At 55.1% G+C, this 15,185-nt stretch overlaps 2 protein-coding genes across 4 annotated transcripts; both read left to right on the top strand.

Annotated features, from left to right (window-relative positions):
• The first annotated feature begins 7 nt into the window (after nucleotides 1–7).
• Nucleotides 8–1,427, top strand: LOC107318445 (outer dense fiber protein 3-like). 3 transcript variants are annotated; one of them, XM_015872256.2, is made up of 4 exons: nucleotides 8–137; nucleotides 321–449; nucleotides 707–925; nucleotides 1,171–1,427. In XM_015872256.2, the coding sequence occupies exons 2-4, from the start codon at nucleotides 332–334 to the stop codon at nucleotides 1,395–1,397; spliced, it is 564 nt and encodes a 187-aa protein (XP_015727742.1). In that variant the 5' UTR covers nucleotides 8–137; nucleotides 321–331; the 3' UTR covers nucleotides 1,398–1,427. The 3 variants fall into 3 exon arrangements, with proteins under 3 accessions (XP_015727742.1, XP_015727744.1, XP_015727743.1); XM_015872258.2 differs by having other exon boundaries at nucleotides 9–137; nucleotides 707–907; nucleotides 1,288–1,425; XM_015872257.2 differs by lacking the exon at nucleotides 8–137 and having other exon boundaries at nucleotides 245–449.
• Nucleotides 1,428–6,911: 5,484 nt separating this feature from the next.
• LOC107318444 (26S proteasome non-ATPase regulatory subunit 8-like) lies at nucleotides 6,912–11,218 on the top strand. The gene is made up of 2 exons (XM_015872254.2): nucleotides 6,912–7,084; nucleotides 11,029–11,218. The coding sequence occupies exons 1-2, from the start codon at nucleotides 6,927–6,929 to the stop codon at nucleotides 11,183–11,185; spliced, it is 315 nt and encodes a 104-aa protein (XP_015727740.1). The 5' UTR covers nucleotides 6,912–6,926; the 3' UTR covers nucleotides 11,186–11,218.
• Nucleotides 11,219–15,185: the final 3,967 nt, after the last annotated feature.

Genomic DNA, 15,185 nt, shown 5'->3' with positions numbered 1-15,185 from the left:
CAAGCTGGCCACTGGCTCCAGGCACTTCATTTGTGAGCTGTGCTGCCCGCAGCCGCTCGCCGTGCCCTGTGCCTGAGAGCAGCCCCAGCAGCAGACCAGCTCAGCCTCATCGCGCTCATCCTCCAAGGCTCAGAGAGGTGAGGGAGAGCTCCTGCACACTTCAGGCTGCAGAGCCCAGCTGCACGATGCGGGCTTGGCTCTGGTGTGCATGAGGGGTATGTAGCACGAGACTGGCAGGACTGGCAGTGAGCAGGAGAAACTGCTGCTGGCCCTTCCGGCTCAGGAACTCCCGTCAGTAACTGCTCTGCTCTTGCCTTTAGGTTTGGAGCACATGTCTAACAACATGGACGGAGCCTGGGTGGGGACCTGGAGACCCCATCGCCCACGTGGCCTCATCTCGGCCCAGTTCCCCAGCCCCGGGCCCAAATACTCCATCCCGGGGACAACAGGTACAGCGACCATCCCCAGGGCGTGAGGCGCATTGGGGACATCACGGGGCAGAGCAGCTCCCCAGCCTTGCCCCGTTCTGGCAGAGCCTCCTGGCTCTCTGGCACAGCTGCAAGCCAGGCCTGGCCGAGGAAGGCCAATGCTGCTGGCGCTGCTCCTTGTGACCCAAGGACAAAGGGGCCCGCTTCTGGCCTGGGTCCAAAGGAGCTCAAAACATGCAGCTGCACAGGGGTGTGCTCTCTTCTGCTTTTCCTCCTAGGTTACGTGGGCCACAGCCCCACCAAAAACCGTGCCCCCGCTTACACCTTTAGAGGGACCAAACGGCCTGCGGCAGGGAGCTGCGGGCCAGGTCCCTGCTACTTTGTGGAGCCGGCCATCACCAGGAATGGCAAGTACGTGGTTCCAGGCGCCCACCTCCAAGGACGACCCACCACCAAGACCACCGTCACCCCCGGACCGAGTGAGTACCACTGCTGCAGCACTTCTCCCAGACAACACAAGCACACAGCGCATTTGCCCAGGGTCAGCTCACACCCTGATGGAGCTGTAGGTCCTTTTTGAGAGAGCATGAGCTGCTCTGAGCAGTGATAAACACCCTCAGAGAAGGACGGCTGCCCAGGACCATGGGGCCAGGGCACAAGGCCCCCATGTCTGAAAAGAACAAGGAGCAGGGGGCTGACAGGAGGGTCAGCAAGGCAGGACATAGTGGTGGGGCACAGAGAGGTGTCCCCGCGTGCTGCCTGTGTCCCCCAGCAATTGTGCAGCTCTTCAGAGGACTCTTTCTGGCTGCAGAAGGAGACCAGCCCTTCACAGCTTTCTTCCTCTTCTCCTCCGCCCCAGGTGACTACCGCACCGAAGCAGCCAACAGGCACGTCTTCAAGTGCCCACCGGTGCAGTCCATGGCCTTCCGGCGGGAGCCCCTCCGCACAGACCGCCCTCCAGGTACGTGACCCTGGCAAAGGCAAGATGTGGCACTGGGCTACAAGCTTCCTTGCATGACCAACACCTCTCTGCCCGCAGAGGCTCCAGCTGCTCAGGCTCGGAGCTGCTGGCACTGGCCCTGTGTCAGAAGAGAGGGAGGAACTGGCAGAGGGGCAAGACATCCCTCCTGCTCCCACCAGAGGAAGGGAATGGATGCAATGGGGCTCTCGCTAAGACACCTGTTGATCCAGAAGAGTTTGCACTTACTCAACACCTATGAAGCTCCTATAAAAGCATCACACACAAATAAGGAAGGGAAGAAAAACCCAGGACGCTGTGGAGGGGTCCTACCTCTGAGCAGGTGATACCTGTTCCATGTACAGAGGATGGACATAAATTGTACCTCATCTATTCTCTCCCCCGCTTCGTACAGGCACTTATAGACATTATGGATGGCAAAGTAAGGCTCGTGGAGAAGCCTGGGTATACACAAGGTCTTTAATTCATTGGTGGTAGAGAACTGCTGGCCTGTACGTGTCCAGATCATGGATATTTTCCAACAAGCACCATCCAGGCATGGCAACTCACAGCTGAAATGTCATTGCCCCTGCCAAGTAACTTGCCTACCTAGAGACAAGTCTCATTAGAGACTTGCAAACAAGAGCAGAACCCATTTATTCCCATTTCACAGGTTGGCTTCTCTTCACCACACATCACATGCACAAGAACACATTGCTCTTGCAAGGAAGCACGTTCCTACACACCACAGCATCCTGCTGAGCAAGGGCATCATCCACATACATTCCCTCATCTCTGTTACCCTGCAAAGGTTCAAGGACAGAAGACACAGCTCAGCACAGCATCTACTGGAAGCAACCCTTGAGAATTCCCCACTCAGAAACAGCTGCTGGAGATGGCTATTGGAGTCCTTCAAAGGGAATACTAGCTCACAAACACAGTGACGCATCTCAAATGTGCTTTGGGCTTCCTTCTGAAACGAGCAGCAACCCACTTTACTGGGACACTGAGAAAAGAGCCCATGGCATTCATGCACACCCAGAGTCAGAATCCCCTCCCTGCACAAGATGGGTTTGAGGAGCAGGCCATGAGACACATCGGGTGAGAAAAAGCCAGCCTGGAGCTCCTCACCGCTGAGCACAGAGCTGCACCCACAAGAAGATTCAACCCCTTCTCCCCTTGGCTTGGCTCACTTGGCCAGAACTTCAGCAATACAAAAGAAAGATTTCCAAACCTTCACAGCCCTCCTCACTTTGTGCACATCAGACACGGCGGTGGGAGTCATCATCCCCACCATCACCCTCTCAAAATTCCCACTCAGCAACGTCAAGTCACCAATCAAATTCCAGGACAGACAGAACTGAGCTGTTCATCACTTCTCTTTAGGCTCTAGCCCTCCTTGCATCAACAACTGCTCTGAACTGAACAAGAACAAAACAACCTTGGTCAAGGAAATTCTCCGCCGACCTTTCTCTCACGGAGATTGGGTCCTTTTTCACTTTTCACCCAAGTGACACAACCATGTTCACACATCTCTGTAGACCTTTTAGGTGATTGGAACTTGCTGATGTTGGGAAACATTTAGTTTGGTCAAGATGTCAATGATGATATCTTCATCTGTGCCTGCAAGAAACAAATGGAAGCCAGTCAGGCTGCTTGCACAAGAATCAGAAGTGCCCTCTGGTCTTGTGCCGCCTCCAGTCCCCTGCACAACCAGTTCTCAATAGCCCCAGGACTACATCCATGCACACAAAGCTGCCAGGACACACTCCACCAGAGGAACTGTATTTCAGGACATATGAAAGGCAGTTGTCTTTCCACTTCCCAACTATTTTTAGGGCAGCTGTGCAGCAGAGCAATGCAAGCAGCTGTGCTTCCCTGGAATGAACCACCAGAGCAGCCATTCCTAGTGCTGGGGAAAAAACAAGAAATAAAGTTGACCTGTGGAGGGAGATCAACTTAGCAGAGCCCTTCATGGCCTTCCTAAGTGCTGTGCTTCTTGCTCAGTGCTGAAGCTCGAGATCCCCTTGATTGTTGCCTAAGGCCACAAGAAAAGGATTTAGCAAAGGCAGACTTGCGCCCATGCAAACAGAGAGTTGAATTAAAACAAAACAAAGCACATAAAAGACGTGAACACAGAGATAGTAAAACTCCACCCACACAAGTGATGTTGTATCAGACTTCTGTCTCAGGCAGCACTCTATTCTAAGGGGACTTCCCAGGCACATCAGAAAGAAGCCGCAGGGGCACAACTATATCAAGTACATAACTCCATGCAGCTGCCCACAGAGTCTGCAGTGAAACAAAAGCTGGACCACCTTGCATCTGTGTTCAGTCCCACCAGGCCTTCTTCCTAGCAGATCTCCGTGTCAGTCATAAAGCAGTGTGCTGCCATCACAGCCCTAGCTACTTCTCTTGTAGCGGGTAAGGACCATTACTCAGCACCATTCCTTTTGCTCTACTCGGCACTGGTGAGGCTGCACCTGGAGAACAGTGTCCGGGTCTGGGCTCCCAGTACAAGAGACAGCTGGACACACTAAAAAGAGTCCAATGGAGGGCTACCAAGATCACAGAATCACAGAATTGTAGGGGTTAGAAGGGACCTCTTGAGATCATTGAGTCCAACCCCCCTGCCAAAGCAGGCTCCCTACACCATGTCACACAGGAAGGCATCCAGGCGGGTCTTGAATATCTCCAGAGAAGGAGACTCCACAACCTCTCTGGGCAGTTTGTTCCAGTGCTCCGTCACCCTCACTGTAAAGAAGTTCTTGAGCATATTCATGTGGAACTTCCTATGCTGAACTTTCATCCCATTACCCCTAGTCCTGTCCCCACACACCACTGAAAAGAGACCAGCCTCACCACTATGGCTCCCACACCTGGATCAAGTCCCCTCTCAGCCTTCTTTTCTCAAGGCTAAGCAGACCCAGTTCCACAGTTCTTCTAAGTCTTCTCACAGGGGAGATGCTTCCAGGCCCTTCACCCATTCTTAGTGGCCCTCACATGGACTCTTTCCAAGAGATCCCTGTCTATTTTTGTACTGGGGAGCCCAGAACGGACACATATCGAGATGAGGCCCTCACCAGGGCAGAGTAGAGGGGGAGGAATCCCTCCTCGACCTGCTGGGACACTGCTCTTTTTAATTACACCCAGGAATGCCATTGGCCTTTTTTGGCTACAAGGGCACACTGCTGGCTCATGGTCAATTGTCATCACCCAGGACGTCCTCAGTCCTCTTAATCACGAGCTCCTCTCCGCAGCTTTCCCCCACCTGTACTCGGTGCATTGCAATTATTTTCTACCAGGTGCAAAGATTCTAACTTTGCTTGTTGTTAAACTATCCTGGATTTCTTACTGCCCAGCTCTCAACAGCCATGTCCAGGTCTCGTTGAAATGGCAGGCACAGCCTTCAGGCTGTAATCAGCCAATTCCCAAATCTGTCGTGTCATCACAAACTTGCTGAGGTGGTCAACTTCCTCATTCAAGGTCATTGATGAAGATGTTGAACAAAGACCGGACAGCACAGGACCCCTGGGGGACGCCATAGTTACAGGCTCCAGCCAGACACGCACCGCCAACGACAACCCTCTGCACTCTGCACCGTTTCGCCAAATTTCTCACTCCTTCACCTCCCTCATCTTATCCCATACTTCACCAGCTTTGTTATAAGGATGTCATGGAGGACAGTATCCAAAGCTTACTGAAAGTCAAGTAGCTACCTGACCTTCCCGTCCACCAGCTAGTGACATCTTCATAAAGGCCACAAGGTTGGTCGAGCACGACCCCCTTGGTGAACCCATGCTGGGTACTCCTGAAACCTCCTTATCCCCAGTGTCTGGAGATGGCATCCGCACAAGCTGTTCCATCACCTTCCCTGGGACAGAGTCGATGGCTGACCGCCTAATAATTATCCGTGTCTTCCTTCTTGCCCTTTTTGAAGACTGGAGTGACATTGGCCATCCTCCAGTCTTCAGGCACCTCCCCAGTTCTCCAAGACCTCTGATAGATTACAGAGAGCGGCTCAGCAACGACCTCCGCCAGCTCTCTCAGTACCCACGGATGCACCCCATCAGGTCCCATGGATTTATGGACCTTAATGTTTCCTAAGCACTCACGGACCACCTCTTCCCTGACTAAAGGGAAATCTCCCATTCCCCAGACTCTCTCATTAACCTCCAGTGACTTGCAGAATCAAACTCTATAATCCAGAGATGGGTTATAAAGCAGGTCTGTTTATTCCAGCGTTGTGCAGCGCTGGGTGCAAGGGGGATAGCTCCACCAAACTTGCACACCGACTTGTAAAATTATGACACAGATATAGGTACATTTAATACATAGTCAATGATTTCTCGGAATTCTAATACATAGTCAATAGTTCTAGGAATTCTGATACATATTCAATAGTTCTTTAGCATACAGACCCCCTCTTGTTCTTATCAGGGGGATGCAACTCCTCTTCTGGTATTTACATTATCTATTCTCCTCCTTGCCTGATGTTGTCCATGAGGTCTCACTCCTTATCTGCATCCTCCCTGTTCTCCCAGGCCCCTTGTTTCTTTTACTTGTTACCTTTAAGTTTCCTTTACTTGTTTCTATAAACTACCTTTAACTATCCCCCTTTTAGCCCTCCTTTATTCCGAATTCCAGCAGAGCATCTGCTTTCCTGCTTCACTGTTCAATGGGGCTAAGGGGCCAGTTATGGGTCTGGTTATGGGGTGGGTTATGGGGTTATGGGGCCTTTTGATGGGGTTATGGGGCCGGTTATGGGTCTGGGTTATGAGGTTGTTAATGGCTATGGGGCCAGTTATGGGGCTGTGGGGCTGACTATGGGGCTATAGGGCTGGCTATGGGGTTATGGGGCTGGCTATGGGTCCCTCTATGGGGCTGATGGTTCTTCTATGTGTCCGTGCAGTATCTAATGTAGGGCAGCTACAACAAAGTTATGGGGCTGGTTATGGGGCTGGTTATGCATCTATGGGGCTGGCTATGGGGCTGATGGATCTTCTATGGGTCGTTGCAGTATTTAATGTAGGTTATGGGGCTGGTTATGGGGTTATAGGACTGGTTATGGGGTTATAGGGCTGGTTATGGGGTTATAGGGCTATGGGGCTGGCTGTGGGGCTGATGTTCCGCTATGGGTCACTGCAGTATTTAATGGAGGGCAGCTACAACAAAGTTATGGGGCTGGCTATGGGGCTGGTTATGGGGCTGGTTATGGGTCCATGCAGTACCTGATGGAGGTTATGGGGCTGGTTATGGGGCTACGGGGCTGGCTATGGGGTTATGAGGCTGGCTATGGGGCTGATGGTTTCTCTATGGGTCCATGCAGTATTTAATGGAGGTTATGGGGCTGCCTATGGGGTTGATGCTCTGCTATGGGTCCGTGCAGTACCTGATGGAGGTTATGGAGCTGGTTATGGGGCTATAGGGCCGGTTATGGGGCCGGTTATGGGGCTGTTGATGTGGTTATGGGGCCGGTTATGAGGCTATGGGGTTAAGAGGCTGGTGATGGGGCAGGTTATGGGGCTGGTTATGGGGTTATGGGGCTGGCTATGGGGCTGGCTATGGGGCTAATAGTTTGCTATGGGTCACTGCAGTATTTAATGGAGGGCAGCTACAACAGGGTGTTCCTGGCCAAAGGGAACATCCCGGCCGAGAGCTACAACTTCTTCATCGACATCCTATTGGATACCATACGGTAATTAACGCTAATTAACGCTAATTAATTAACCAATGAACTTCTTCATCGACATCCTGCTGGAACCATATGGTAATTCATGCTAATTAATGCTAAATAACCCATTAATTAATTCATGAACTTCTTCATCCACATCTTGTTGGACATCATATGGTCATTAATGCTAACTAACGCTAATTCATGCTAATTGACTCATTAATTAACTAATGAACCACCCCCATTGCCCCTATTGCCCCCCACTGCCCCCTAACTAGCTCTTTATGGCCCCCCATTGCCTCCCATTCCCTCCCATTGCCCCTCATTGCCGCCCTTACAGCCCCTTATTGCCCCCGCATCCCCCCCTATTTTGCCGGGGCGCCGCGCGCGAGGGTGCGCCTCACTTAACAGGCTTTCCCGTTGACCAGCCTCTCTTCCATTTTGCCTTTCCCCATTTTGCCGTCCCCTTTGCCTCTCCTTCATTGCCGCCCTTCCAACAGCCCCTTATATTGCCCCTCCATTGTTATTCTCATTGCCCCGCCATTTCCTGTGGCCCTATTGACCCTCATTCCCCCTCATGTCCGCTCCATGCGCCCCTCTCCTCATTTACTTCCCCATATGCCCCTCGATTGCCCTCATTGGCCCTTTATTGCCCGCCCATGTGCCCCCCGTAGCTGCCCCCCTGCCAGCGCCGCCTAGTGTCCCCCATTACACTCATTACCCCCCATTCCTCCCCATTGATCCTCCCATTGCCGCCCCATTCCTCCATGTCCCCCATTGCCCCCTAACTAGCCCCTTAATTGCCCCCCATTGGCCCCCATCCCCCCCATCGCCCCCCATTCCCTCCCATTGCCCCCCTATCCCTCTCCCATTGCCCCCATGCCCCCCTGACTCCCCACTATCCCTCTGTCGCCCCCCACTGCCCCCTAACAGCCCATTATTGCCCCTCATTTCACCCCTGCCAGCCCCCTTTCCTCCCCATTGTGGTGTGCCCCGGTGGCGCAGTGGTAAGCAAGGCACCTTGCAACACCAGGAACCCGGGTTGCGAATCCCCCTGTGGGCAAGTGGTAGAAGTGCCGCTCTGCAGCAGCAGAGGGCTCGACACATCCCGGCAGGTTGGACTCGATGATCTCTAAGGTCCCTTCCAACCCACACGATGATTATTACTATTACTATTACTATTTACTGATTACTATTGAACTATTACCTATTTACTATTACTAGTTACTAATTACATTACTATTGTCCCCAATGGCCGTTCCATTGCCCCCATGCCCCCCCGCATAGCCCCCCTATTGTCCCCTCATGTCCCCTCCCGATTGCCACCCTAACAGACCCTTATAAGCCCCTCATTGCCGTCCTTATTACCCCCTCCCACGCCCCATTACCCATCTACACCTTTTTGCCCCATATGCCTCGACTCTCCCCCGGTTTGTGTGTGCGTGCCTACGTACTGCCCATTGCCTCCCTTAACTAGCTGCCTCATGTGCCTTTTTTCTTCCCTCATTTCCGTTCCCTATTGACCATTTCCGCATTTGCAGCACCTCATTACCCCTAACAATCCCATATTAGCCCCCATTGGTCATATGCAGCCCGCCGATTGCCCCGATAAGTTGCCGCCCAATGTATTCATTGCTCTGTTCCCCATAACCTCCTTGGTGGCCATCTGTATCTTGTCTCTCCTTGCCCTCTCCATTGCTCCTCCCTTACATGTCCCTTTATTGCTTTCTCTCTAACAGCCCCCTAGCAGCCCCCATCATTGCCCCTCATTGCCCCCCATTGCTCCCCATTGCCTTGTCTTCTGCTTATCATTGCTCCCTGTTATTTGTCCTGCTCTATTGACTCTTCCCTCCATTTTGCTCTGCTATGTAGTTGCTCCACATTGCCACCCATTGCACTCCTTCAATTATCCATCCCATTGCCCACCCAATTTGCCCTCCCATCCTCCCCCCATCGGCCATTGCAGCCCCCTGATTGGCTGTTATAGCCCCTCATTGCCCCCTTTGCCCCACATTGCCTTTTTTACCACATTTTGTCTCATGCTGTGTTCTCCCTCTGTTCACCCCCTAGACAGCCGCCTTATTGCCGCCCTCTATTGCCCCCTATCCCCGCCGTATTCCTCTCTACATTCTCGGGGGCCACTTACATATGCCCTCAGTTATAGCCTTGTGCCCATTGCCCCTTAAGCGGCGCCCCTTATTTACTCCTAGCAACACCTTATGGTCCTCGCATTGTTCCTCCTACCGCTTTTAGCTCCCCAGCCCCCCATTGCCTTTCCACCCACTTGCTCCTCCTGTCTTGCCAGCCTCCGCTCATTACCCGCCCATTCACTTCCCAATGGCCCCTCATGTGAGGCGGGCGCGCGAAGATAATGCGCCTTATTGCGGGCGGGGGGGTGGGGGGGGGGTTGGGGGGGTTTTTTTTTTGTTTTTTGTTCTGTTTGTGTGGTTTTTTTTTGGGGGTGGGGGGGGGGCCCCATGTGGCCGGGCCCGGCAATGCGCGCGCGCACCATCGGGCCATTGCAAGCGTGTTATAGCCCCCCAATTGCCCCCCATTGCTTCCATTCCCTCCCATGTCCCGCCATTGCCTCTCATTACCCCCATATGCCCCCCATGATCCGGGGGGGGGGGGGGGGTTTTGTCTCCCCTGACTTCTCCCCCTTTGTTGTAATCCCTCTGTATGAGCGAGATCCGCGGGCTGCATGGTAGAACTGTGTCCCTCCATTTACCTGCCCTGTCTCTCTGTTCGCCCTAACTCTTTTTCCATTCTCCCCTGTCCATTGGCCATTGAGACTCCTCATCATTCCCCTTCCATTACCTTTTCCCAATTGCCGTCCCCATGTACTCTCCTAACAACTCCATATTATCCCCATTGCTCTTTCCCTTCCATTTGCCGGTGTTCCCGCTGACTCCCCCTTTTTGGTTGTGTCGCCCCCTAACTTAGCTTCCCCATTCTGCCTCCTCCATTGTATCTCTCAATTACCTTCCCTTCATTTCCCCCATTGTATCTCATTGCTCCCATTGCCCCCTCTGAAATTCCTCCCCGTTCCCTCTGTTCGCCGCCCGTAACAGCCGCCCCCTAGCCCCCACTTGCCCCCCTGCCAGCCCCCTTATCTTCTCCTCATGTGTGGGCCCCCTCCATTTACCTTTTTGTTTTTTTAGTTGTTTCTTTTTTCTCTACCCCCTTTTGCCAGCGCCCTCCATTAACTTCCATTGCTAGTTGGAGGCCCCTTTATTACCCCTCTCATTTTGCCCCCTCATTCCTCTTCCTCACGTTCCCTCATTTGCCCCATTAAACCTAGTTCCTTAGTTGCTCTCCATTATTGCCGCCCATTTTATCGTCATTTGCCTTCCCATTAAGCCTTCCTCGCAATTCTCCTCCCATTGCCTGCCCCATTGCCTCCCTTGACAGGCTCTCCTTATTGCTCTCCCTAGTACAGCCCCCTTAGTGCAGCCCCTCATTTGCCCCTCTATTGCCGCCCTTCATTGCTCCCCATTGCCCCTCTTACAGCCCTTCATGCCGCTCCATATGCCCCGCCGCTACATTGCTCCTGCATATTGCCTCCGCAACATTGCCCCTTATTACCTTTCTTTTCCCAATTGTCCCCTCAATTTCCGCTCCTTCCATTCCTTCTCCCATTACCCCTTATTACCCGTCCCTATTGCCCTCCCATTGCCCCTCATTCTCCTCCATTCCCGCCCCATTGCCCCCCATTGTCCTTATTACTCCCCATTGGCCCAATGAGGCGCGCGCGGGCGCAGGTGTATCTCATTACCCCCCCATTGCCCACCTACAGCTCCTTATTGCCCCATATTACCTTGTGCCTTGCGGCCCCATTGGCCCCCCATTACCCCTCTCCCCCGGGAGCATTAGCCCCCCATGACCCCCCATTGTATATCATTACCCCCATTACCCCCCATTTATACCCATTGCCCCCCATTACCCACTGTCTCTCTGTCTCCCCCTAGTGACGAGATCGCGGGCTGCATGGAGTGCGCCTACGAGCAGATCCAGGTGCAGGGCGCCAACAGGATCCTGTTCTTCAACAGCGCCAAGAGGATGAACGAATATGGGAGGAAGGTCAGAGAACAGCTGCCCCACAGCTGCCCCATAGTGACTCCATAGTGACTCCATAGCTGCCCCATAGCTGCCCCATAGCTGCCCCACAGCTGCCCCATAAGGTTCCATTGAGATCCATTGAGTTTCATTAAGTTCCATTGAGACCCATTAAGTTCCATTGAGACCCACTGAGATCCATAGGGACCCCTTAGAGACCCCATAGGGACCCCTTAGAGACCTCATAGCTGCCCCATAGCTGTCCAATAGCTGCCCCATAGCTGCCCCATAGCTGCCCCATAGAGACCCCATAGGGTTCCATTGAGATCCATTGAGACCCATAGGGACCCATAGAGACCCCATAGGGACCCCTTAGAGACCCCATAGCTGCCCCATAGAGACCCCATAGGGTACCATTGAGACCCATTAAGTTCCATTGGGACCCATAAGGACCCCTTAGAGACCCCATAGCTGCCCCACAGCTGCCCCATAGAGAGCCCAGAGGGACCACATAGGGTTACATTGAGTTCCATTGAGTTACATTGGGATCCATTGGGACCCATAGCTGCCCCATAACTGTCCCACAGCTGCCCCATAACTGCCCCACAGCTGCCCCATAGCTGCCCCACACCATACCCCATAGCTGCCCACCCCCTGCCCCATTTCTGCCCCACAGCTGCCCCACACCGTGCCCTACCCCATGCCCAATCCCCCCCCCCAGCCCCATAACTGCCCCCCAACTTTTAATGGGGTTTCATTGTAGAAGGGGGGGGGGGGAAGAGGGGGTGTCGATGCCAACTTATAGGTCAGCCCCACAACTTATGGGGCAGCAGCTCCAACTTATGGGGCAGCCCCACATTGGCCCTTTCCATAGGTGCCCTTTTACCCCACATCTGTTGGTTTTAAGCTGTTTTAAAGGTGGGGGGGTTCCCTCTCTTACCCCCACCCCATAACCTCAACATGTGGGGCTGTGGACCCATATTTTCCCCCCATTCATGTCCATGTGGAGCAGGGGGAGGTGGTGGTGACCCCCATATTTGTGACCCCCCCCCCCTCAATAAAGACACGGCTTCTTGCAGTGGAGCCCGACCCACATCTCTGCCCCATAGCGCAGCACTTGTGGGGTGCACAAATGGCCCCCCCAGCCCCATAGCTGCCTCCCGACTTTTAATGGGGTTTCTTTGTAGAAAGGGGGGGGGGGGGGTGGTAGTCGATTGCCAACTTATGGGGAGGCCCCACACACTTATGGGCAGCAGCTCCACTTATGGGGCGGCAATTCCAACCTCTCATGGGGCAGCAGGCTGCCATATAGCTGCCCCATAGCTGCCTATAGGCTGCCCCACACCATACCCATAGCTACTCCATAGCTGCCCACAGCTGCCCAACCCATAACCATAGCTGCCCATTAGCTGGCACCCCAACCTTTTAATGATAGGATGTCATTGTAGAAAAGTGGGGGGGTGGCGATTTCCAGCTTCTGGAGTGGCGATTCAACTTATGGGCAGCAGTCATTCCATCCTTTCCCCCCCCCCCACGATCATTTATCGAGGGGGCAACTTGCCATTCAATCCAGCCACCATATAATGATAATAATTAGGGGGAGGTTAATAGAGTTAGGGGTTTTATTCTCGGGACCACCCCCCCCCACCCCCAGCCCCATAAGTTGTGCCCCATAAGTGCCCTCACCACCTTCTGAGTTGTAGGGGCAGCCGGGGGTTACAGCAAGGTGTTTGCAATGAGCAGCGATGAGTGCAGTACGCCCCCAACTTGAAATGGGGCCCCAGCGGGTGTGGGGGGGCTCCACTTGACCCCCAACTTGGACTTGTGGAGGCTCTGACATAGTGGCGGCTACTGACTTGTGAGAGAGCTATCGACATTGTTCGGGGCTCTGACTTTGTGGGGGCTCCAGCTTGTGGGAGGTCAGACTTGGGGGCTCAAGTACTTTTATGGCGGCTCAAGGTTTGGGGACCTCAGAACTTATGGGGCTACTGACTTGTGAGAGGCCCGCCGCCCCCCCCCTCCCCAGACCTCCCCCCCCGGCACTGGCGCCCCCGTCACCGCACCTCTGGCCCGCCGGGCCAGCTCAGACTTGGGGGGCCACGGGGGGTATGGCAGCCCTGGGGTGGTTTTGGCTGTTGAGCCTCTTCGTTGGCCTTTGAACGCGCTATGGGGAGGGATGGGGGTTGGGGAGCTGGATGGGGGCGGGGGCTGTCTGGGATGTGGGACTGTGAACCCCCCAAGTGCGGGAGTTGGGGGTCCCGGAGGGGCGATATGAGGGAGTGAAGCTGATCCAGCAGGCAAGCCCATGGGGGAAGCAGGTAGGGGGGCACTTGTGGGCACGGGGGGCAACTGTGGGCAGGGAGATGGCACTTGAGGGCGGGAGGTGGCACGTGTGGGAGGCAGGAAGGTGGCACTTGTGGGGCGGGAAGTAGCACTTGTGGGGCAGGAGGTGAGAAGATTTGGGGACAAGAGAGAGTGGCAACTTGTGGAGGTGGGAGGTGGAACTATAGTGGGCAGGAAAGTGGAAGTTGTGGAACGGCGGCGAAGGGGCCCACTCTGTGGGCCCGCCGAGGAGATGGCACTTGGATGGGGCAGTAGTGGCACTTGTGGGGCGGTGGTGGCACATTTGTGGGTGGGGAGTTGGAAGTTGTGGGGCAGTAGTGGCTATGTGGGGTGGGAGGTGGAAATTTGGGGCAGGAATGGACACTGTGGCGGCGGGAGATGGCACCCTCGCTGCGCGCAGTAGGTGGCACTGTGGGTGGGAGGTGGAACTTTGTGGCACTTGGTGGGCGCAGCCCCAGGCCTGCGACTCCCTCCACGTGCCGCCCCCACCTCGTCCCGCCCCCGCCGCCGCGCCGCAGGCTCCCGGCACTTTGCTCCCGGCGGCGGGAGGTGGCACCTTGTCCGGCACTCTCGCTGGGCGCGCCCGCCCTTACCCCGGACCCGGCTGGCACCCCCTCGTCCGGCCACCTCGTCGCCGGCGGCGGCGAGCTGCTCCGGCCCACTCTGTGTGGGCCAGGCCCAAGGTAGAGCAACTTGTTGGGCAGGAGGTGGCACTTGTGGGGCAAGAGGTGGCACTTGTGGCACTTGTGGGGCAGGAGGTGGCACTTGTGGGGCAGGAGGTGGTGTTAGCCTTCTGACGGCGCCGTGCAACAAGCACACGGCGTTGGGGGGGGGCTGTGTGGCGGGAGGTCACATCTGTGGGGCGCTGGGTCACATCTATGGGTCGCCGACCTCCATCTGGGGGGCACTGGATCACATCTATGGGGCGCTGGGTCACATCTATGGGGTACTGGGTCACATCTGTTGGGCGTCGAGTCTCATCTATGGAGCACTGAGCTCCACTTGTGGGGCACTGAATCTTCTCTGTGGGGTCCTGAGTCACATCTATGGGGCGCTGCATCTCATCTGTGGGTCGCCGAGCTACATCTATGGGGCGCTGAGCTCCATCTATGGGTCGCCGGATCTCATCTATGGGGCACTGGGTCACATCTATGGGGCGCCGAATCTCATCTATGGGGCGCCAAGCTCCATCTATGGGGCGCCGAATCTCCTCTATGGGGCGCTGAATCTTCTCTATGGGGCGCTGAATCTCCTCTATGGGGCGCTGAATCTTCTCTATGGGGCGCCGAATCTCATCTATGGTGCACTGAGCTCCAACTGTGGGGCACTGCATCACATCTATGGGGCACTGGGTCGCATCTATGGGGCGCTGGGTCACATCTTTGGGGCACCGAATCTCATCTATGGGGCGCTGCATCTCATCTGTGCATCGCCGAGCTCCATCTGTGGGTCGCCGAGCATCTATGGGGCGCTGCCCTCCCTCGTCGCCCCCCATGCGGCTCAATGTGGGGGGGGTCTCTTTTCTCCCCCTCCCTTCGCTATGGGGCAGAGTTTCCATCCGGGGTCTCTGGTTGTGGGGCGCGATGTGGGGCGGCTCCTCCCCGTCCCCCTCCCCATCTCTGTCCTCCGTGGGGGGGGACACCGCATTTTGGGGGGGGGTCTCCCCTTTCATGGGGGGGGGCTCCTTGGCGGCCTCCAACGCTGAGTTGCCCATAGTGGGGGCTGC

The sequence above is a fragment of the Coturnix japonica genome, chromosome 10 (genome assembly GCF_001577835.2).
Source record: "Coturnix japonica isolate 7356 chromosome 10, Coturnix japonica 2.1, whole genome shotgun sequence".
In the NCBI taxonomy this organism is placed as follows: domain Eukaryota; kingdom Metazoa; phylum Chordata; class Aves; order Galliformes; family Phasianidae; genus Coturnix; species Coturnix japonica.
Note: the sequence above shows the minus strand (reverse complement) of the source record. Positions and strands in the feature narration are given on the sequence as shown.